Source organism: Meriones unguiculatus, chromosome 14 (genome assembly GCF_030254825.1).
Source record: "Meriones unguiculatus strain TT.TT164.6M chromosome 14, Bangor_MerUng_6.1, whole genome shotgun sequence".
NCBI lineage: Eukaryota > Metazoa > Chordata > Mammalia > Rodentia > Muridae > Meriones > Meriones unguiculatus.
In genome coordinates this window covers 3669980-3692652 of record NC_083361.1, presented here as the reverse complement: position 1 = coordinate 3692652, position 22673 = coordinate 3669980, and the positions used below count along the sequence as shown (strand labels likewise).

Here is a 22673-nt window from a genome sequence, read left to right as displayed (position 1 = left end):
GAGCCCGCCCGCCTTCCCAGGCTCACTCCTCTCCCCCGGGGGTCTGTTCCAACAGCTCCCCCGCGGCTGGAGAGATGGCTCCGCAGTTAACACTGACGATGGCAGGTCCTGGCTTCTCCCTCCTCCACACGGCCCCAGCTCCAGGGTCTAACGCCCTCCTCCTGGGTACCGAGCGCGCACGCGGTTCCCAGACACTCACGCAGGCAGAACACCCACGCCCGTGAGATAGACCCCACGGCCGGCCCGAGGCCTGAGGCAGTCTGCGTCTGTGTCACTCCCTAATCTGAGCTTGTCCTCTCGCTCCCAGGTGGTGACTAAGGCAGGAGTCAGGCTGGGGAACACTGGAGGTCGGGTTTTAAATGCTCTTAGCACCTTTTCAGCAGTCCCGCAGGCCTGGGGGACAGAGGTGCCCGGAGAGCGCTCGCTGTGCGTTGGGAAAAAGCGATTCGGAAAGCTGACGGGGTTCGCTTTGGAGGCAGGGCCTGATCCGACCTTCCTTCCACCCGACAGTCGACGCCCGGGCCATCCGACGAGGCGGCGTCGCCCCCTGGCGACCGCAATGGGGATCGCGCCGCCGGTTCGGTTCCAACCGACCGACCATCGCCAAACACTCGCAAGGAAACGCTCCTTCTTCAAAGTTCTGTAGGTCCTGGGACGCACGCCTGCAATCCCAGCCCTCCGGAGGCAGCGGCTGGAGGACCTCTGTGAGTTCGAGGCCAGCCTGGTCTACAGGCGGAGTCCAGGGCAGCCAGAAGTTACCTGGTGGGACCCTGTCTCGAACAAGCGAAACCGTTTCGTGTGGTCATAGAAATGTGAAAGACTCGTAAAACTGGATGAGACCACATCACGAAAGCACGGCCACTTAGGGCAAGGCGGGAGGAAAAGGAGTGCTCCAGGTGAGGATCGAACTCACAACCTCGGCATCGCCCCGCTTGCACTGACATATAAGTACCGCGCGCTAACCGATTGCGCCACTGGAGCTCCGGCCGCACCCTCGCGCCACAAAGTCCTTCAGTCAGTTCCAGTCGCGCGGCTTTCCGCGCGGACCCCGCCCACCGCGGCATATGCAAATACAAAGCCCTCCGGCTGGCCAATGGGAACGCGAGCGTGCAGCGATTCCGGCTTCTCACGCCTCGCCGGCCCTTGCTGTAAAAGGCAAAAGTCCTCGGGGCGCCTGGAATGTGGGCGTGGCCCGTCGCGGGACCCGCCCTCTGCGACTATTCAGAGTAGGGGGCGGAGGTTTAACCCTTTGCGGGAGGGCGTGCCGGAAGGCGGCCCCTCCCCCCGGCGGGCGGGAACAGGATGTGAGCCGCGGCGGCCGCCGGGGGGAGGGGAAGCCTCGGGCGGCCGCCCCCCGCCCCACATCTGGGACCCGACTCTGCCCGCGGCGTCCCGGAGCCCTGTCCCGCGGCCCCAGAGGCCCGCACGCGCCGGCTCCCGCGCCGGGCCGGGCCCCCGCTGCGCAGCGCCCCCTCCTGGACGAGCCGCGGGGCCGGGACGTGAGCTCCGAGGCCGGAGGCCCGTCCCGCACCGGGCTGGGAAGACGCGCCGCAGCGGTGGCCGCGCATCCCCGCGAGGTCCCGCGCAGGCCGAGGCCCCCTCCTGGAGCCGCCTGGGGACGCGACTTGGCGCCGCGAGCCCGGGCCGCAGCGTCCGTCACTTGCAGGAGTTTTCGCGGTCCCTCCCGGAGGTGACTTCCTCCCTGCCCCTCCTGATCCCCCTACGGCACACAGCCCTACCTAGAAGACCCGGGCACTCGGGGCCCCGGCGCCCCCGGCAGAGCCTCGAGAGGAGGGCTGCAGCATCGTCCGCTTACAACACCGAGACTTCGGACTCCGGATCCCAACTCTGCCCGGAGTCTGCAGTCCCAGAGCCCCAAGTTCACGACCCTGGGTGCGGGTTTTCCCGGGGACCACGCACTCCCGTCCAGGCGCGCGGGACTTCCGACCCCAGGGCCGGCGGCTCCCGGGGAGGTGAGGGCGCGCGAGGGGCCGGGGGCCGGGGGGAGGGGGCGGCGCCGAGGCGGAACAATGAGGGGGCGTGCCGGCGGGGGGAGCGGAGGCGCCGGCGGGAGTCGGGGCTGCGACCGCACAGGGGCACGCTCCGGCGGCGGGGGCTGCGGTTGGGGCGCCTCGGGAGCCGGCTGGAGCTGGGTGAAGGGCTCGGGGCCAGCGCCCCAGCGCGCAGCCCTGGGCGGGGTAAGAAGCCGACTGCAGGACCCTGGCATCCGGTCCCCCAGCCTCCGCCCTCCCCTGGGACCCCGCGGCCTCTCCCGCCCACGGTTTTTCCCAGCCCTGCCCCTCGCCCTCAGTTGCAGCTTGAGCCTGAGAGTTCCCAGGATCCCTGAGCCCGGGGGAGGGGGGCCCCAGACAGATGGGACTTGCAGACTCGGGCACTTTTGCTGTCTTCGCTCTTTGTCTCAACCTTTCCATCTTCGGCTTGTCTTCCCAGCCCCTTGTTTCTGTCACTTTGAATCTCCCTGGGGGCCCTGCTTGGATGTCGATCAACTTCTAGTACCCTATCCGTGAGTTGGAGCTGCAGCCAGGCCGGCGAAGTTCTGTTCCCAAGAAGCGGGTCTCTTTGTAGGTCCGAGTTGTGCCACTCAGCCATGCCGGAGGGAACCCGGGGCCTCAGCCTGTCCAAACCCAGCCTTAGGCTCGGGTGTGGCCACCAAGGTGAAGCCTGTGACTGCGCAGCTGTGAGTGATACTCCGACAGGTGAGCAGCCCAGACAGGTGGAGCCTGTGGGCATTTGTCCCTTCCCTCAGGGCACTGAGCATCCTTCTGTGGCTGGCCCAGAGCTGAGCCGCGCCGCCAACACCAAGACCACGGAGGAGACTGCTAAGCGGAGGACTCAGAGTTCAGGAGAGAGGAGCTGGACACGAAGGAGTGTTCTGCATACAGGGAGCAGTGTGCACAAAGGCCGGCAGCTGCTCCTCTGAGGTTCCGGACAGAGTTGAATGTGAAGGGGTGAGGGCTCGTAGATGCGCCGTTCAGAGGGGAGTTGGTGAAGGCGTCCGCCCTGGCTGCGTTGGATGGGGCCCTGTGGGGCCGAAGACGCTGGACTTGAGTGTAAAGGGCTTGTGATTGTGGCAGTGACAGGGTCAGTTGGACAGATTCCCGATGGTAATTGTGGTTGATGGAGGAGGTGAGTTAACGCAATGGAGGCTCAAGGCCCGGAAGGGAAGGAAGGATCCAGACAGGTACAGGATCAGCCTGGACAGATTAGTCGAGTGCTGCCGAGACCCGTGGGAACTGTCAGCTGAGTGTGAGTGAGTTGGGGAGCCCTGACCCCTTGTTCCCTTCCTTAGCAGCCCCTGCCGCCCCTCTCATGGCTTCCCTGAGGGGTTCTGGAAGCTCCACCTCCCTGAGCACTGTGGGCTCTGAGGGGGACCCTGCTCCGGCCTGCTCAGCCTCGGGGCCGGAGCCCCTCCCAGAGCCCCCCATACGCCTGCACCTGTCGCCCGTGGGCGTCCAGGGTTCAGTGAAACCCTCCAGGCTGGAGCGAGTGGCCAGGGAGATCGTGGAGACGGAGCGGGCGTATGTTCGGGACCTTCGCAGCATCGTGGAGGTGAGGAGCCGGAAGACAGTGGGGACCCGCGCCCGGGCCGAGGGGTCTGTAACCCCTGTCGTTCCCACAGGACTACCTGGGTCCTCTGACGGATGGCAGGGCGCTGGGCCTGAACCTGGAGCAGGTGGGCACGCTGTTTGCCAACATCGAGGACATCTATGAGTTTAGCAGGTCAGGGACTGGCTGCTGTGGCAGCAGGGGAGGGGCTGTGTTCTAACCCAGTGCCGTGGGCAGGCTGCCGTGTGAGGGTGCTAACATGGAGCCAGCATGTGGGGGCAGTGAGGACCCGGGGCGGGCAAGGAGGGTAGAACCACTGAAGGGGCCTGGGTGGCCAGGACTTTCCCAGACTTACCACCAGAGCTCCCTGGGCCTACGACAAACCCAGTTGGCTGCTCACTGGGGCCCAAACGTGACCCTTCAGAACCACAAGCTTTTGTGGTGTGTTTTATTTTGTGAGGTAAACAGGCTCTCGGGGAGCTAGAGTGGCTTGGGGCTTGCTGGGTTGCCTGAACACGCGCCCCTGCCTCCACCTCCCAAGTGCTGGAATTAGACACATGCACACCACACCCAGCTAGTCTTGGCTTTGTTGAAATGGGGTCTCCTGGTGTGTGGTTTCAGCTAGCCTGGAAATTGAGATCTCCCCGAGGGCTGAGAGTACAGGTGTGTGCATCATGCCTGGTTTCTAACAGGCTCTTTTTTTTAAAAAAAAATAGACTGGTGCTTGGACCCTGGCTCTTAGACATACTGGGCAAGCTCTGTATGAGTGAGCTATGCCCTAAGCTTTTCTCCCTTTTCTGGTTTCGTTTTGAGAGAGCGAGGTGTGGTGGTGCACACCTGTAATCCCAGCGCTCTGGGGAGGCAGAGGCAGGCAGATTTCTGAGTTTGAGACCAGCCTCGTCTGCAAAGCGAGTTCTAAGACAGCCCAGGCTACACAGAGAAACTCTGTCTTGAAAAAAAAAGAAAAAACAAGAGTCTCCCTAAAGCAGTTCACATTGGTACTGAACTCTCTCCGTCCTCCCAAGTAGCTGAGCTCACAGGCTAGTGCCACCTCTCCCTGACTCACTGCGGGATTTTAAGATCATCTGTTTGGGGACTCCCGACACCCTCTTTCCCGGGGCTGTGGTGTCACTCCCCGGGTCACGCCACGCCAGCTGTGACAGTTGTCAGCCTGGGAGCATAAAGCTGAGCACAGTGTGCTTCCTCACGAGCCGCCTGAGCTCCTTCCCGCTTGCTGTCTGGAGTCCCGGGGCGGGACGAGGAGGCGGGCGAGACCTTTACCTCCCCTCCTCCACAGCGAGCTCCTGGAGGACTTGGAGGGCTGCAGCAGTGCCGGGGGCATCGCCGAGTGCTTCGTGCAGAGGGTGAGTGTGGGCCAGCGTTGAGGACAGCTCGAGGCCGGGGAACGGCTGGGCGGGCTTCACGGGTCACGCGAGCTAGGTGGTGCTGACTCCCGTGTTCCCGCAGAGCGAGGATTTTGACATCTACACTTTGTACTGCATGAACTACCCGAGGTGAGGCCGGGGGAGTCCCCGGTTGGCTTTACCCTCTAACCCACCAACCCACCCAGAGCCCACCTCGCAGCCCCTGCCAGACCTTGGTGGTCACCGACTTCCCTAACTGCCGTGACCCGACCACCCCACCCTGGCCACTGGCCAGCTCCCCCAGCCCTGCCCGCCGGGGGCACCGGCCACCACTGATCCATGCTGTGCCTCCAGCTCCCTGGCCCTGCTCCGAGAGCTGTCACTGTCCCCGCCTGCCACCCTGTGGCTGCAGGAACGGCAGGCCCAGCTCCGCCACTCCCTGCCTCTCCAGAGCTTCTTGCTGAAGCCCGTTCAGCGCATCCTGAAGTACCATCTCCTGCTGCAGGTCAGCCGTGGCCCTTGGCCCTGGCTGTGGAGAGGGCCGTGGTGGGGTCCGACAGCCAGCCCGGGCGACTCCCGAAGTGTCTGTGGTCTCCCCTTACACGCTTCTCTGCCTGCTGTCACGCTCACCTTCCTTTCTTCCTCCTTCCTCTCTCCCACCGGGTGTGCCCTGCTGATGACTGGCAGGAACTAGGCAAGCACTGGGCGGAGGGCCCGGACACTGGAGGGCGCGAGATGGTGGAGGAAGCTATTGTGTCCATGACTGCCGTGGCCTGGTACATCAACGACATGAAGCGCAAACAGGAGCACGCCGCACGCCTGCAGGTGGCCCCGGGGTGGGCGGGGCCAGCTGCGCTGGGGTCCTCGCGGGCCTGTCACTAACCCCTGTCTTGGCCTGTGTCCGTGCCTGCTGTGGTCCCTGCAGGAAGTGCAGCGGCGGCTGGGAGGCTGGACCGGCCCGGAGCTCAGTGCCTTTGGAGAGCTGGTCCTGGAAGGCACCTTCCGTGGGGGCGGCGGGGGAGGCCCCCGGCTGCGTGGGGGAGAGCGCCTGCTCTTCCTGTTCTCCCGGATGCTGCTCGTGGCCAAGCGGCGGGGCCCCGAATACACCTACAAGGGCCACATCTTTGTGAGTATGGGGTGCAGTCTGGGTAGGACAAACCTTCAGTATGTCTTCACTCGAGCACCCCAAGGCTGCTTTAGGGGACAGACTGGCTTCCAAGGACCATAGTTACCTGTGACATTTGACCTATGATTCCAGTAACTGAGACAGGAAGATCAAAAGTTCAAAGCTAGCCTGGGCTACAGAGAAAGTTCAAGACCAGTCTGGGCAACCTGCTAAATTGGGTGTGGTAGCTCACATCTGAAAACTAGGCCCTCGGTCAGACCTACAAGGCCAGTGTAGGTTACATAGTGAGATCCTGTTTCAGAAACAAACTTCAGCAGAGGCAGCCTGAGCTCTGTGTGTTCTGGGCTAGCTGTCTCAAAACAAAACACAACCAAAAAAGCAACCGTGAACATAGCAGGCCGCTGCGTGGCCCAGTGAGTGAAGACGCCACAGAGTTGATCTCTGACCTATAAAAATGTCAGGGCTGGAGTGACAGCTTTTCTAAAGGATCCAGATTTGATCCTAGCATTTCTGTCAGGCTGCTCAAAACGGTCTGAGCTCCAGGGGAAGGGATCCAAAGCCTCTGGCTTCAGGGGACTCGGACCCACAGGCAGGAAGCAGACCCCACCCCCATACAGCTTGTTAGGTTTTGAGACAGGGTCTCACTCCATAGCTGTGGGTGGCCTCGAACTCACTGCCTCTGCCTCCCGAGCGCTGGGATTAAAGGTGAAAGGATTTTTAGATGGTAGGAGAACAAAGGTGTTGAGTCTGCCCTGCAGAACGAAGGTGAGATTGAGCTGTGTGGCCATGGCCCACAGTTTGCTTGTGTGGGGGGGAGGGAGTGGCTCTCACAGTTCGGTCTCTCCTACCCCCTGTGGATCTGCGCACAGGTGTTCAATCAGAATACCTGGAGGATAGAACTGGGCATCATTTAGAAATGTGGGCATAAAGCCGGGCGTGGTGTCACACGCCTGTGATCCCGACACTCAGGGAGGTGGAGGCAGGTGGATCTCTGAGTTTGAGGCCAGCCTGGCCAGCCCAACAAGTAAATAGATAAGTAGGGGTGTCCTAGGGGAAAAACAAAGAAGTAGAGAAATAAATAGGGGTGTTCCAGGACAGCCAAGGCTACACAGAGAAATTGTCTCAATAATAATAATGATAATAAAAGTAAGTCCAGCAGAGCATGGAGGGCCGGGAGGACGAGGAGGAAGTGCATCTTCGGGACTGTAGGAAGGAGGCTGGTAAGGGAGAGAATAGAGCCCAGCCTCCGGGGCGGGGGGTGGGGGGGAGGTAAATGCAAAGCAGCTTGTGGGGGCTCCTGGGAGGTCAGAACCCCAGTGCTTTCTCCAGGGCATCTGGTGCGGGAGGGTTCTCAGTACCCCACTCTCCGCTCCTTCCCCAGTGCTGTAACCTGAGTGTGAGCGAGACTCCCCGAGACCCGTTAGGGTTCAAGGTGTCAGATCTGACCATCCCCAAGCACAGACACCTGCTCCAGGTATGCGGGCGGTGGGCTGGGCCGACACCCACCCCTGCCACAGCTCAGGCTCCAGATCCCCACCTCCACTCACCTTACCCCAGGCCAAGAACCAGGAAGAGAAACGGCTGTGGATCCACTGCCTCCAGCGCCTCTTCTTTGAGAACCACCCAGCTTCCATCCCTGCCAAGGTGCGGACCTGCCCGCCCAGCGGCCTTGAGAATGCCCGAACCCAGTGTTCACGGCTGACCCCTGTGCCATGTGGGCGGTGCCCTGCGGCCACCTGATGGCTAAACCTGCAGAGTTGGGCTTTCTGGCTTTGCAGTTCAGTGTGCTCTCGCTTTGGGATCTTGGGCAGGGAGGTCCCCGGCCTTTGGTTTCCTCACCTTGAGGAACCGGGCCTACACTGTGGGGCTGTGGTGAGCACAGACTGTCGTTGGCCTGGCGGTAGCGGCCGTTCGCTTCTGGGAATGGCTGATGCTCAGCCTCTACCCTCCCAGCTCCATCCGTCCAGCATCTCTCCGTCTCCCTGTCTTTCAGGCAAAGCAAGTTCTTTTGGAAAACAGCCTGCACTGTGAGTCCAGGGGCCAGGGCCGAGTTCCTGCGTGAGGTGAGGAGATGCTTCCAAGAAAGACAGTTTATTCTCCAACTCTCCCCACAGGTGCTCCCAAAAGCAGACCTATCCCAGAACCCCCAACTTCCCCGCTGGACTCTCCCCGGCCCCGAGACGCCCGGAGTTTCACCCCCGGCAGAAGAAACCCAGGTAACTGAGATAGAATGTGGGTTCAAGTCCCCAGCCCCTCCCCCAAGCCTGAAGGGCAGGGCTCACTGGACTCTGACCATCTCTCCCACAGCTCCATCTCCACGACTTTCAGGCAGCCGCCGTGGCCGAAGGCAGTCTGGTAAGCAGCCGCCAGTTGAGGGGATGGAGGGACACAATGGCCCGGCCTCCTGACGTCCTGTTTCCTTCCCCCAGAGCCAGCAAAGGAACCTTACGTCATTTTTCCCCAGAACGGTTAGTGACTGTCCATGTCTGTCAGTCCGTCCTTGTCTCTTTCCAGGAATGTTCTGGGGGTGGATGGGAAGGGAGGAGAGGGGCAGCTGGCTGGTTACAGGAAATAATTTACTCCTTTGTCTTGCTCTTCTCTCTTCTCCATCCCCAGATAAGCCTCAAGTCAAGGTAAGAGGTCCCCTGGGTCAAAGTCTGGTACCTGAATTGCTAGCTCCAGTGGAGAAGAGAAATTCCACAATCCTGGGTCAAAATAAGCACAGATTAAAGGCTTGGGGACACAGTTAAGTTGGTTCTGTGCTTACCCAGCATGCACAGGGCTCTAGGCGCACATAAAACTAGATGTGGTGGCATAAGCCTGAAGTCTGAGCACAAGGAAGATCGAGGCAGGAGGACCAGGGATTCTAAGTTACCCTTAATATGGGTGAGTTCTAGTCGAGCCTACACCATCTGAGACTCTCAAACAGACAAACAGAGGTGTTAAGACAGGTTTGGCAGAGGCCTGCAATTCAGGTGATAATAGAAACTGAAACAAGATCACAAGTTTGAAGCCTCAAGATAAAAATGGGCAGGGGATCCTTGTGAGGCCAGCCTGCTCTACAGAGCGAGTTTCCAGACAGCCAGGGCTACTTAGAGAAATCCTGTCTCAAAAAACCAGAAAAATTAGAAAGGGTACCACAGCCAAAGGTCGATCTATGTGAGTCCAGGGCCAGCCTGGTCTGCATATTGAGTTCTGGGACAGCTCAGGCTACACAGTGAGACCCTGTCTCTCAAAAAAATAAAAAAGGGCAAGTGTGTGTGTGTGGGTTCGGGGGACTAACACTCAGTGGTAGAATGTCTGGTGTGCCTGAGTCCCTAGGGTCCACCCCAGCACATTTTAAGAAGGGAGGTGAGGCCAGGCTGCCTGTGGTGGAAGGCAAGAGGATTACCGTTGGCTACTAAGACCGGGCCTTGATTTCCCCAAGAGGAGGGGCTGGGAGTTTGGGGCGCAGAGCACTCCTGGCTCTTGCCTTCTGTCGCCTCCTCAGCACGCTGACAGTGAAGGAGAACTCCACCCCCCACCTGAGCGGCAGCCACCGGTGTCTGCTTCCAGTGTCCCTGAGGACCTGGAGGACGCAGGGCCTCCCACGCTGGACCCGCCAGGGACTTCCATCACCGAGGAGATTCTAGAGTTGCTGAGCCAGAGAGGCCTCAGGGATGCAGGGGTGAGCTGGGGCTGCCGTCACGGTGCCCTCCAAGTGCTGGCCTTGGCAGGCCGAGACCGCAGTCCGGCCCACCCATGCCCCTGATCGCCTGGCTCTCTTTGTGTACCCACTACAGCCAGGCACCCACGACATTCCCAAGCGCCCCAGAGACTCCAGGGTGCCAGCTGAAAGCGAGGTCCTGCCGTTCCAAGCCCTGCCCAGCCGGGAGTCTTCCGAGGAGGAGGAGGACGAGGAGCTGGAGACAGATGAACGGGAGCCTTCCCCGCTCCATGTCCTAGAGGGGCTGGAAGGCTCCAGCCCAGCTGACATTCCCAGCATTCCCAGCCTTACCAAGATTCCCAGTGACGTGCCCAGCCTTCCAGAAATTCCCGAGGTCCCCTGCCTCCCCAGGCTCTCTGATGTCCCCGGTGTGTTTGAGATGACCCGCCTCTCACCCATGTCCACTGTGTCTGACATTGCCAGCCTGGCCAGCACCCCCTCCTTCCCCTGTGGCTCCTGGCTCCCTGGGCCCCTGCAGGAGCCAGCCCAGCCTCTGGCCACCAGGAGCGAACAGTTACCTGGGAGCAATGTAGCAAGACTAAGTGAGCCACCAGGAGAAAGCGGAGGTGGGCAGGAGGAAGACCCAGAAGGTGGGTCCTTCCCAGCCGTGCCCGCCCAGGACGGCACCTCCGTCCAAGGATTCCCGGAAGAACTGGAATACCGCTCTTGTTCAGAGATCCGGAGCGCCTGGCAGGCGCTGGAGCAGGGGCAGCTGGCCCGGCCCGGCTTCCCAGAACCTCTGCTGATCCTGGAGGACTGTGATCTTAGTGGAGGCGGCGCCAGCGGGAAGGCAGGAATGCCGCGCTCCGAGCGGGCAGCTTCCCGGGTGCGAGAGCTGGCTCGGCTCTACAGTGAGCGGATCCAGCAGATGCAGCGAGCCGAGACTAGAGCGTCCAACAATGCGCCCCGACGCCGCCCCCGCGTCCTGGCCCAACCCCAGCCATCCCCCTGCCCACCCCAGGAGGAGGCGGAACCAGGTGACTTAAACTTTTTTTATCCTTGTGGTGCTAGAGCCTGGGGTCTCTACCACATTCTAGGCAGGCGTTCTACCACTGAGCCACAGCCCAGCCCCTCACTGGGGGATTCTAGGCAGGGGCTGTACTGCTGAGTTACACCCTTAGCCCTTGACCCTCTTTCCTTTGCATACAGGGCCCCTGCCTGCTTTTGGACATGTGCTTGTATGTGAGCTGGCCTTCCCACTGAACTGTGCCCAGGAGTCTGTCCCAATGGGCCCTGCTGCTCTGGTTCAAGCTGCCACACCTTTGTCTAAGCAAGGAGATGATCTGAATGGACGGAGTCTAAATGTTTCAGCTTTGCCCAAGCAGGACCATCTGAGTAGCTGCATTCCACCTCCTACCCCTTTACCTGAGCAAAGCAACTTCCAGAACACACAGGTTCCATCCCTTCTGTCCAAGAAAGTTCCTCCTGACGGCCAGGTCCCAGCTGCCTTAGCTTTGCCTGATCAGAGTCAGCTACAAAGCCAGGTTCCAGCTGCCACCCCTTCAGCTGAGCAGGGAAGCCACATGGAAATCCAGGTCCAGCCCACCCCCAGCTGCCTTCCTGGGCAAGAGTGCCACACAGACCTCCAGATGCCAACTAGCGGGGCACTGCCCAAACAGGGAGCTTGTGCTGGCATTAGGATTTTAGCTACCACCCCTTTGCCCAAACAAGAAGGCCATGAAGACAGCCAGAGCCCAAACAGTGCCCCAGAAACTGAGCAGAGAGATGTCAGCCTTGATCAGGGCCTAGCTGCTCCTGGTAGCCGATCTGTCAGCCCTTCACCAGTATGCACAAGCAGCCCTGACCATCAGAGCCCAGCCACCCCACTACCGTTGCCACCGGACCTCCCAGACACTGAGGGCCCTGGTGCCTTACCTCTGCCTGCACAGGGGGACCGTCCAGACTGCTGCACCCCATGCAGCCCTCTGCCATCTTTGTCCCAAGACATTCAGATGCCCACTGCCATCCCCGTGTCCCAGCCACAGGGCCTTAACGACAGCAGGGCCAAAGCCCCCCAGTCTTTCCCCAAGCAGGAAGAGGCTCCAGATTCTCTGGGTCGCGAGCCCAGCCTCACAGCCACACCAGCTCCCAGGCTCTTCCCCTCACTGGGCCGGCAGGACCCCACAGACGACCAAGTCTCCGCTGCCATGCCCTTCGCCGAACAAGGGTGCTCTCAGGATCTTCAAGGCCTAATAACTCTCCCCATTCAGACCACCATGGAGTTATCCAAACCAAGAGGTTTAGTCCCTCGTGTCGCCATGCCGGAGTCCTCGGACCTGACACCACCACATAGCCCCTCGCTCTCCACACGCCAGCTCCTGGGCCCGAGTGCAGCTGCCCTCTCGAGGTACCTGGCAGCCTCGTACATCAGCCAGAGCCTGGCTCGCCGGCAGGGGCCTGGGGGGGAGGGCCTGGTAGGCTCCCAGAGTCACTGGTCCTCCTCTGCCCCCACATCACGGGCACCTTCGCCGCCACCCCAGCCCCAGCCCCCAGCCCCTCCAGCCAGGAGGCTCAGCTATGCCACCACAGTTAGCATCCAGGTCGGGGGTGGTGGGCGCCTACGGCCCGCCAAAGCCCAGGTCCGGCTAAACCACCCTGCTCTCTTGGCAGCCCCCCACCGAGGAGCCTGTGGGCCTTCCCAGGGCCCGGGGGCTTCCTGACGCCCCCTTCCATCTGCAAGCCTGGACACCAGGCTCTAGGCTTCAAGGACTTGTGCCAGGTGCCGCCTACCCCGTTCTGGCTTCCAGAGTCTGGACACAGGTCCAGAAATGGCTGTAGCTTTCTAGCCCAGGAATCTGTCCACAGATGGGCTCCTGAGGCCGTGGTTATTTTTTAATTAACTTTATGAACTGCTGTGTGTTTTGCCGTTCTTGAGGTAATGGGAGATGGTAAGTCATGATGAGTTGGGGTGGGGGTCTGATGTGGCCCAAACGGTGAAAAGTCTTAAGAATATTTGGTCTATCTCAGGTTAGGCATGTAGCTCAGTTGGAGTGTTCAGAGCCCCTAGGTTCAGTTCCCAGCACTACATAAAGCTGGGTGTGATAGTGTCTGCCTTTAATCTGCAGAGAGGGAGGGTCAGATGTTTGTGGCCATCCTTGGCTATGTGAGACCTTGTTTCAAAAAAGGGCAAAAATGGAGAACCTCCAGCTGTTCAGGGACCATTAGAAACTGCTGGAACCCAGTCTGTGGTTCTAAGGTGTTTACAGTGATTTGATAACCTGTCAAGAAAACTAGGCTTACGTGATGGAGCAGGCCTCCAGTCCCAGCTGCTTGGGAGGCTGACGCAAGGACCGCATGAGACCAGCGGTTTTTGGGGGCAACCTGGGCTACAAGAACCCTTCCCCATGTCGACCTCCTGAGATCCATTCCCTTAGCGGCCACCTGTTTATCCAGCTACTACTTCCTCTCTCTGTCCCTGTGGTATATCCACTTTCCATCTAGTACCTTTTTTTTGGGGGGAGGAGGGAGCTGGTTTTGTTTCTCTGTTTTGTTTGAGACAGTTTCTCTGCAGCCTTGGCTGTCCTGGCCTTTTACTCAGATCCGCCTGCCTCTGCCTCCTGATGGCTGGGATTAAGTGTTGTGCCACCATGGCCAGCCTCCACCACCCCCACCATCCACCTGGTGTCTTATCACATCAGCGTTTCCATCTCCTCTGTCTGTCCATCCAGGCTCATTCATTGTACCTCCAACTCATATTCTCCTCTTCCATCTAAATACATCCAACATGTGCTTCCATCTCCACCCAGTGTTTGTCCACGCATCCTTCCATCTGTCCATCTACCCGTCGCTTGGTCACCTGTACACCTCACCACCTCCAGCAGTCAGCCTGCCCGCTACCATTTCTCCAGACACCACAAGCCCTCAGGACCTTTCCATGCTGACACCAGGGCAGATTAAGTTGGGGTTTTGGGAGTTCCATCCCTCATTTGTTTTCCCTGGGAACACCCAGGCCCCCTTTTCCCATGAATATTCTGATTATTGTGCCCACCCCCCCCAATACATACACGCCGCATCCCTTCTCATTTGGGACCGCTGTAATTCCTCGGCATGCCCCTGCCTCCCACAGAATAATTCTAGAGACAAAAGGGGTTTTGTGTTTGCACCCTGCCCCTCCCAGCAGTCTCTGCCTGGCAGCATAATTTAAACAGTTTGTTTGATGACAGAATGCCAGCTCCTTCCTTCACCGTCTCTAATCCTCCCTAGAATTCTAAGGCATCCCCAAGTCACGGCTATAAATCCAAGTCCCTTTTCTACTTGGCGTGTGACATTCCTCGCAGAGCTCTGGCTTTCCTGTCGTTTAAAGTGACCACTCCTCGCAGTGGTCTTAGCATCCAGTAAACATATCCTGTCACTTCTCAAGGGCATCTTAACCCATGACTCACCAGGCAGTCAGTCTAATCACACACACACACACACAGGGCCTCGTCCTGACCTACAGAGCTCAGGAATCTGTTAGCCATTGGCTAGCAGCCAGAGGCCACACTTGAGTACAGCACAGCTAGCTCTAAGCTTGTCGCTGGGTGAGCTCACTGTTTTGGCCCTCGGCATCCCTAAGAGGCGAATGAGGGTTTGGTTTGGTTTTGCACTGAGACTCAAATGTGGACCTCACACTTTGAAGAGCTTGACCATGAGCGACCTCCCTGACACTATGAGAATGGCTTTGCTTTGTAGTGCTGGGTAACGAGTTCAGGGCCCTGGGCTTGCAGGGGAGTCCTCTGCCAACTGCCAGCATTATCCCCAGCCCTTGTTGGTGGGTTTGGTTGGTTTGTGTGTACACATGGGTGCAGGTGTCTCTGGAGTCCAGGAGAAGGGCATCAGGTTCCCCTGGAGCTGGAGTCCTGGGTAGGTATGAGGCAACCAGGAGTATGGAAACTGATCCTCTGTAAGAGCACCGAAGACCTCTCTACAGCTCCCTGATTTTAATCATTAGATAAGGGAACAGCCTGGGCCAGGGTGAGACCCTTATCTCATCCAAGAAACAGGGAGAGAAAGCAGGCATAGAGAGGCGCCTCGCTAGTCTCACTGCTGGGAAAGGGCGGAACGGGCAAATCCTAACAGCCGAGTTGCCCATCTAGTGCCAAGAGCCACCAGGGCTACAAGAGGGAGGTCGTGAGTCAACCAGCCCAAGAGCAGACTCAATAAAGAGCTGCCTTCGTACTGAAGGCCACTGTGCCCACCCGCAGGGCCTGGACTGTGTCTGGGCCTCCCTGGGTGCCGAGTCCTGTGTCCAGTTCCCCCCCTCACACAGTGACTGAGGCTTCCCCCAAGGTCAAGACTGAGGCTGGCCCTCCCGCCTCTGCAGAGCTGCACATTCCCAGCCGCCCTCAGCTGTAGGAAAGTTCCCAGCCGGGCCTGGACTCCCAGCGGCGCCGGAATTCCCGGTATTTAAGGAGGTAGGGAGGGAGAAGGGGCGGTCTGCTCCAGAGCCTGGCTTGAGGAAGAAGCAATTCCCCTCTCCAGATGTGTTCCAGCTGTGGTCCCAGGCTAGCCTCAGCTCCGCGTCCTTTTGATGAGTTCCACTTCTCATCCTACCCCAGCTCCTGTGTGTGCTCGGGAGCCCCAGAACACCAGGGGGAGAGGGCTTCTGCCCACCTGTCGACCTGTTTACAGCTACAGGCTACAGGCTCAAAAAGGGGACGGAGGACAGCAGTACCATGGCCAGTGCTTGAGTCCCTTCTGCTCAGTCTAGAAGCTGAGACAGGAGCCCTGAGGCCAGTTTTGGCAACACAGTTAAAGCCCTGCTTAGTAACAGAGTGAAGCCAGGCATTGTGGAACACGCCTTTAAAGGCAGGCGGAGTCCAAAGCCATCCTGGTCTACAGAGGGAGTTCCAGGAAAGCCAGGGCGATGTAGAGACCCTCAAATCCACGGATAACTAGAATGGAGCCTGCTGCCCTCCCACTGCCGTTCTCACTGCCTGCGGCTGCAGTAATGCCTTCGGCAGCTGTGGAGCAGGCTGTCACTACTCAGGGCCATTCCTCATCGCCATCCATCACAAGGCCCCCACGACCATGTCAGGTAATGCTAGCCTGGCATCTGCCTGGTATTTGGAGAGCCCCACTCTACTTCTCTGTGCCTGATGCCAGTGCTGCCCTAAGGAGCCTCTCCTACCTACGGGAATCTGCTGTCCAATGTGATGGATAGGCCTTTACTCCCAGCATTTGAGGCAGAGCTCTTGAGACTTATGAGGCCAGCTTGGTCTATATAGCTGGTTCTAGGTCAGCCAATACTACATAATGAAACCCTCCCTCATTTGCTTTTGGTTTTTTTGAGACAGGGTTTCTCTTTGTAGCCTTGGCTGTCCTGGACTCTGTAAACCAGGCTGGCCTCAAACTCACATGGATCCACCTGCCTCTGCCTCCAGAGTGTTGGGATTATAGACATGTGGCAACACGCCCAGCTATGAAATCCTGTCTCAACCAACAAAAAACTAAATGTGAGCAGCTCAGTGGCTCAGTGTGATATTCTGCAGTGGATCTCCAAGCTGTACGAACTTTCCCCTCGGTGGACACACAAGGCCAGTGCTCACCAGGGCAGCTCACTGGCCATTCAACTGCTCCTACTACAGCTCTACCAGGAACAGCATTTTGTAGGAAAGTGGCTCCCCTGCATCACATCTGAGGTGTGTGAAGACTCAACAGCCCTCCAGCAGATCCTGACCCACAAAAACCCAAGACCGTCTCAGGGCTGGCTCCTCTGTGGGCTTGGGCTTTTCCCACAAGCTGAACGCTTTGACCTCATGCTCCCTAAACAGGACTTGAGGGTAGACAGGATGTAGGGTAGACTCATAGCCTCTTAGCATGGTATGAAGGGCCTGGGCCTTCCCACCTCCCTTTCTGGCTCATGTGCCCTTGAGTGAGGCATTTCCTGGCATTCTTACCGTCTTCTACAAAACAGAAGAGCACAGAACAGAACCTGACACCCACAGAGGCTCCTACGTACTGGTTCCAATTATTTTTTTTTAATGTGCATTGTTTAGCCTGCATGTCTGTATGAAGGTGTCACAACCCCTAGATACAGAATCAGGATCCTCTGGAGGGGCAACTGGTGCTCTTTACCGCTGAGCCCTCTCCAGACCCTGCACTCATTAAAGTGTCTTGAAAATAAGGCTGAACTCACCACAGCCAAGGACAACCTTGAACTTCTGATTTCCTTACCTTCCCTTTGCAAGTCCTAAAAATAGATATGCAACCCCACAGCAGACCCAGCAAATAGGATGCTGTTCCCATAGAGATGAACACTTGAGCCCATCTGAGTCAAAGATAGGTTCTAGGGGTTACCCTAACTGAGCACATGGGCCTTGGGCTCAAACCCCAGCACCTAAACCACAACTCTGCCATTGACAAACTCAGAGACGCACTGGGTGTGCCCTGCTTGCAGATGGAAGGCTTCCTAAAAGGACTGACATTTAAGACTTCCTCAGCTGGAGATGCCTTCCTTCGTCCACCCCAGCCAAGCAGTTGAAACAAGCTTTACAGAGTTCCGCCACTCTTCGTGTTTAGCTCCGGCATTCTGGACCCTGAGGCACAGTGATTCCTAGGTGACAGCACAGTGAAGTCCAAAAGGGTAGAGAACTCTGACTTTGTGCAAAGCCTGGGCTGGCTCCCATGCAAAACAAAGCAGGCAGACAGAGGACAAGCATGGCAGGATTGCTGGAGCCCAGCAGACACAGCCAGACTCAACACCAAAAGGGGCTACAGAGAAAGCTCAACTGCCAAAGTGCTTGCTTTGGAAGCCTGAGGACCAGAGTTCAATCCCCAAACTGGGTTAAGACTAAGTCTGGGAGGGGCTCAAGGTGGCTCTGTGGCTGAGTACTTATGAGATCGGCCTGCTCTGCCTCCCCACCTTGAGCAGCACGTACACATTTCTAAACAGAAAAGGGCCTTGGAGCAGGCCTGATGGTACACCTCCAACCCCAGCACTTGGCAGAGGCAGGCAGATAATGGGGCCAACCTGCTCTACCTTGTCCCCGGGTGTGGTTGCATGCACTTATAATCTCTAGGCAGGGGAGGCAGACGCTACTTGATTCATTTCAGTAAGAGGCCCTGTCTTCTAGCAGTTCACAAACTAAAGCTCCAGAGGATCTGTCCTCTCTCAAGCACACAAGCTTCTCTCAAAAAGACTGGGGCTAGAGACGGCTCCAAGGTTAAGAGCACTGGCTGCTCTGCTGGAGGACTTGGGTTCAGCAGCTAAATGGTGACTCATACCCGTCTGTAAATCCAGTTCTAGGGGATGCCACACCCTCTTCTGGACTCTGCAGGAACCAGGCATGTGGTGTACTCACATAAATAACTTAAAATTTTTAAATAGAAATATTTTAAGGTACACAGCACCTGATCATCAAAGATGGTCCTCTGACGTGTACATGCACTTACACATAATAACTATGTACCCTGTGAGAACAAACCATCATCTCCTGAGTTCTACCCACAATGCACTCCACAAATTCAACCAAACATACCTGCCACCTCTACAAAGCACACAAAGACCAAGGAAGGCACCTGAAATCCTCAAGAGGCTGCACATGGTGGCGCACTCCTTTAATCCCAGGATGGGGAGGAAGAGGCAGGCACAAATCTTGAGTTTGAGGTCAGCCTGGGTCTACTGTCTCAACAAACAAAATCATAATCACAAAAACAACAGAACTCAAATGCTCTGGGAAGGCAGACATCTCTCTAACCCTGACAGCTACTTATTAAGGGTGTCTCTTGCATTCCGTCAAATCACAAATACAAAACAAAATGAAACAAAAACCACCACAGAAACATTGACATTAAAATCCTAGGATGTTTATTACAAAGTTAACCCTGACTCTTGAGCTGGGCTTATCGGTAGGATTTCTGGTAGCGAGCACGGGCACCAGGACCTCCAAACTTTTTGGACTCACAGCGACGGGGATCAGCAACAAGCAGGGTCCGATCATACTGGATGAGAATATCTTTGATCTCCTTCTTAGAGGCTTCATCCACATCTGGAGATGAAGGGACAAGATTCAAATAACCACAGGCCTCCAGCCTGGTTCCTACAGCCCCCGCCCACTAGGAAGGACCAGTTCTCACTCACATTTTTGGTAATAAGCCACCAGAGCTTTGGAGATAGACTGTCGGATAGCTGCAAGACACCACAAGAAAGCTCTGTGAAAACCCAGAATCTTGCTCCAGGGAGCTGGCCCACACCCACAGGTCAAGATCCTGAGACTCACCATAAATTTGGGCCACATGGCCACCACCCTTCACCCGGACCCGGATGTCCACACCAGCAAATCGCTCCTTGCCCAGAAGCAGAACAGGCTCCAGTAACTAGAGAAAGGGGAAATGAACAGGGTTAAGGCACAGCCTGGATAACCCAACCGCCCTCCCTGGGCATTCCACATCTTCCCTGTGGCTCCCAATCCTGGAGGCAAGGTCAGGTCCCGTTCTCGGGATACTGTTAGGGGTGACATCACCAAGACTATCTCCTGCCAGGCAGCCTGCCCTTTTGGTTCCACTGCTACCTGTGCAATCGGGATCATTGCCTGTTTCCCCAGTGCATAACCGAGCACACAAACAAATCCTCCAAATGAACTGACAGCCAATAACCAACTCCCCAGTCCCCACTAGGCGGTGGCAGCACACACCTTTAATCCCAGCACCCAGGAGACAGGCAGGCAGATCTTTTTGAGTTCAAGGACAGCCTAGTCTACAGACTGAGTCCCAGGAGAGGCAAGGCCACACAGAGAAACCCCATCTCAAAAACACTAAAAGCAAAAAGCCCCTAACACCCAGTATCTGGCATACAAAAAGACACCCGGCATTTTCCACTCTGCAAAGCACATTCTTTCTTTTTGAGAGGAATAGAATTTAAGCCAAACCTTTCATATTTGTTCTTATATAACCCCCCTCCCCAAGAATAAAAAAACAAAATCTTCCCATTTTACCAAGGGACCCAAAGGGGAGTAAGTGATTACAAGACACAACGGCAGGGGGCCCTGGCTAGGGTGAGAAACTCCCCGGTCCAGTATGTGTCCTTCAGTTGCCTAACAGGCTTGATATATTATTTTTGTAAAACAATTTATCTAATTTTATGTGCATTGGTGTAATTATGTCAGATCCCTTTGAACTGGAGTCACAGTTGTGAGTTGCCATGTGGGTGCTGGGAATTGAACCCGGGTCCGTTTGGAAGAGCAGACAGTGCTCTTAACCACTGAGCCATCTCTCCATCCTTTTCTTGAGACAGGGTTTCTGTGTTACCTTGGAGGTCCTGGATTCACTGTAGCCCAGGCTGGCCTCATGATCTGCCTGCCTCTCCCTCCTGAGTGCTGGGATTAAAGGTGTACCCTGCCTGATATATAATTTCTTGAAACAATTTACTTTGGGTTCATCTTGGGGGCAGATTATCTGCTTTTTCAACTACAGTAACTGGAACTGGCTCAGATTGTATCAAGGACCACACTGGGGAACACCCAGCATCGGAGGCACCCGAGTGGATCCCCGCCCACCCGCAGGGTTTCTGCTGCAGCCCCGGCTGTCAGGAGAGATCCTGGAGTGCCAGGATAAAGGTGTGCTTCACCACAAGGTTTCTAGCGGCATTATCAATACTGCCATCACCATGCATGCCCCGAGTATGGTATTCCTTCTTACATGTACCAAAACCCATACAACAATGAGTTCTGGGTTGCAAAAGAGGATTTGCTTTTGCACTTGTTTTTTTAAGCTTTTGTCCACCAGTTCAACAAAAACCCATACAAGTGCCACCAATGCCAGACCGCGGAGGGTTCCTGCTGTTTGCAACTTTCCTTCACTGGGTTTCACACTGTACCTCACGCTGACCCAAACCGCGCTTTGTAGCGGTGCTCCCCCCGCCCCCACTGTTCCCCAGAGTCCTGGGCTTACACACACGAGTCTGTAGACTCAGACTTCCACGAGAGAAACCTACAATTAGGCCGCACACACTGAGCTATCCCCTTGGCCACCAGCTCCTCGCAGGGGGGAAGGCTTCCAGACACCGCAGACTGAGGGGTCCTTGTGATCCCACGTCTTCAATTGTCTTACCAGCTCGGGACTCCACGTTTCCGAAGCCCAGGCCTACCGCGACGTAGGCCATTCCCCCACGTCAGCCTCTACCAACCCCGAGGCCTCTCCTCCCGCCCCCCCCCCCCCGCCTCCCGGACGCCCATGCCCGACCAACACCTTGTACTGCAGCGTGCGCGGCTCGATCATCTCCAGCGGACGTCCGTTCACCTTGATGAGCCCGTTTCCCCGCTTGCAGTGCGCCACGGCAGTAGCGGTCTTCTGCGGAGAGCGAGGGAGGCGGCGAGGCCGTGTGAGTTCGGGGCCCCGGCTCTCAGGCGCGCCCCAGAGCCCGATGCCTCCCAGCCCCGGCCTCCCCCCGGCTCCTCCCTGCCCGCCCCTGGCACACCTTGCGTCCGAAGACCTGCACGGACTGCAACGGACCCTTGGACGGCATGGCTGCGGGTACGAACACGAGCTCCTCACCGCACGGCGCCGCCACCGGAAAAGGAAAAACGCGGGGCCACCCGGCCGGTTTTCCAGGGCCTGCGCAGGCGCCTTGCGCGCTGCGTCGCGACGAAAGCGAGCTTTACGGCTGACGTTACGGGAACGCCCTCAGGCAAGGGAGGGGCGGTCTTGGAGGACCGGAGGGGCGGGGCTGTGTGGGAATGGGCGGGGTTTGGGCCCGCGGCGCCTTCGGCCCCTCCGCCGTGATCTACCTTTCCCTCGATGTCTTTTCCCATCCGAGTCTCCTCTTCCCAGGACACCTGACCCTTTCCTCCTGCATTCCACACGATTCCTCCTCAGAGTCCGTGCCCTGTACCTGCCTTCGCCTCTTCTCCCCAGCACCCGCTCCTGGGAAACTGTTGCTCCCAGGATGGCCCTCTCCTAGAGAACCTGCCTACCCTCAGGACCCATCTTCAGGGCAGTTAGCCTAGAAGATCGTTGTCCAGAATCCTCCAGGTCGCCTTGCTTTAAGATTTCATACTTCTGTGGGTTCAGCTGCCGACTCCCTGGAAATGTAGTTACAGGAGTTACAGGATGTCAGCGAGCGGGTACGTGGGACTGAACTCGGGTCCTCTGTAAGAGGAGCAAGTGGGTGCTTTTAACTACTGAGCCATCTTTCCGGCCTCCAGATGATCTTAATGGCCCCCTCAGCCCTCCGCTCTAAGCCTCTACCCCACAGAATTCTCTAGCCCACCAATCTCATCTGAGGAATCCCAGCTTTTAGTTTTTACCTAGTGCCCACCCATGAAATCCCCCTAAGTCAAGGGGATTCTCTCCCTGGGCGGCAGTTTCCTCACGCTTCCCTCTAGCCGCACAGGGTGTAGGGACTGGGAGACAGTTGTGGAGGCAGAGTCGTCGGCAAGAAGACTAGGTGTGCTCATGCACACCTGTACCGCTAGCACTTGGAAAGCGGAGGAGGGAGGATCAGGACGAGGACAGAGTCATCCTCTTCCGGCACATTGCGAGTGTCTGGGCAGCCTGGGCTACATATGGCCCAGCCTCAGAAAGAAAAGAAGGAAACCAGCTGTTGAAATGCCCGTGGCTGAGGAATTTGATTTCTGGAACCGCACAGCAGAAGGAGCAAACTCCTGCAAGCTGTCTTCAAGCTCCACACGTGTTCTGGGGACGTGTGCATTAGATACACGTCTAATGGGCTAAAATGTAAAAAAAAAAACAAAAACAGAAATAAAAAAACAAACACAAGCGCCGTGGGTCTCTGTAGATTAGAGGTCTATCTGGTGTGCAGAGAGCTGCCCAGGACAGCCAGGGCTACACAGTGAGACTGTCCAAACGGAGCGAAGCTGTCCACATTGGGCGACACATGCCTGTGGTAGTGGTGACTCCTCCCTGAGGCTGGAAAATTAGGGAGGAACCGCTGGGCACCCTGTGCAAGCACTTAGGCACTGCTGGACGTGTT

General features: G+C 57.5%; 2 protein-coding genes and 2 non-coding genes across 5 annotated transcripts; 1 reads left to right on the top strand and 3 right to left on the bottom strand.

The window, feature by feature from the left end:
* Positions 1–888: 888 nt before the first annotated feature.
* Positions 889–981, bottom strand: Trnai-uau (transfer RNA isoleucine (anticodon UAU)). Its single transcript is given in 2 exon segments — positions 889–924; positions 944–981. It is a non-coding gene; the product is annotated as a tRNA-Ile (tRNA).
* A 384-nt stretch (positions 982–1365) lies between these two features.
* Plekhg2 (pleckstrin homology and RhoGEF domain containing G2) lies at positions 1366–12616 on the top strand. 2 transcript variants are annotated; one of them, XM_021662236.2, is made up of 19 exons: positions 1366–1973; positions 2587–2717; positions 3314–3570; positions 3641–3741; positions 4865–4931; positions 5035–5081; positions 5286–5436; positions 5619–5756; positions 5857–6057; positions 7439–7531; positions 7615–7701; positions 8051–8084; positions 8172–8273; positions 8365–8412; positions 8487–8525; positions 8674–8690; positions 9548–9724; positions 9840–10740; positions 10913–12616. In XM_021662236.2, the coding sequence occupies exons 2-19, from the start codon at positions 2609–2611 to the stop codon at positions 12421–12423; spliced, it is 4080 nt and encodes a 1359-aa protein (XP_021517911.1). In that variant the 5' UTR covers positions 1366–1973; positions 2587–2608; the 3' UTR covers positions 12424–12616. The 2 variants fall into 2 exon arrangements, with proteins under 2 accessions (XP_021517911.1, XP_021517910.1); XM_021662235.2 differs by having other exon boundaries at positions 3311–3570.
* Positions 12617–18528: 5912 nt separating this feature from the next.
* Rps16 (ribosomal protein S16) lies at positions 18529–21319 on the bottom strand. Its single transcript, XM_021662227.2, has 5 exons — positions 21159–21319; positions 20930–21031; positions 18964–19060; positions 18825–18872; positions 18529–18732 (listed from the first exon to the last, which is right to left on the bottom strand). The coding sequence occupies exons 1-5, from the start codon at positions 21204–21206 to the stop codon at positions 18587–18589; spliced, it is 441 nt and encodes a 146-aa protein (XP_021517902.1). The 5' UTR covers positions 21207–21319; the 3' UTR covers positions 18529–18586.
* LOC132647581 (small nucleolar RNA SNORA40) lies at positions 20366–20492 on the bottom strand. Its single transcript, XR_009585929.1, has one exon. It is a non-coding gene; the product is annotated as a small nucleolar RNA SNORA40 (small nucleolar RNA).
* Positions 21320–22673: the final 1354 nt, after the last annotated feature.

Bases quoted from the DNA above. Each gene is read 5' to 3' on its own strand.
- Plekhg2 (XM_021662235.2), top strand. From the start codon at position 2,609: ATGCCGGAGGGAACCCGGGGCCTCAGCCTGTCCAAACCCAGCCTTAGG. The intron at 2,718-3,310 runs GTGAGCAGCCCA...TCCCTTCCTTAG, and splicing joins TGTGAGTGATACTCCGACAG to CAGCCCCTGCCGCCCCTCTC. The intron at 6,058-7,438 runs GTGAGTATGGGG...CTCCTTCCCCAG, and splicing joins CCTACAAGGGCCACATCTTT to TGCTGTAACCTGAGTGTGAG.
- Rps16 (XM_021662227.2), bottom strand. From the start codon at position 21,206: ATGCCGTCCAAGGGTCCGTTGCAGTCCGTGCAGGTCTTCGGACGCAAG. The intron at 21,032-21,158 runs GTGTGCCAGGGG...CGCTCTCCGCAG, and splicing joins TGCAGGTCTTCGGACGCAAG to AAGACCGCTACTGCCGTGGC. The intron at 18,733-18,824 runs GTGAGTGAGAAC...CTTCATCTCCAG, and splicing joins GGTGGCTTATTACCAAAAAT to ATGTGGATGAAGCCTCTAAG.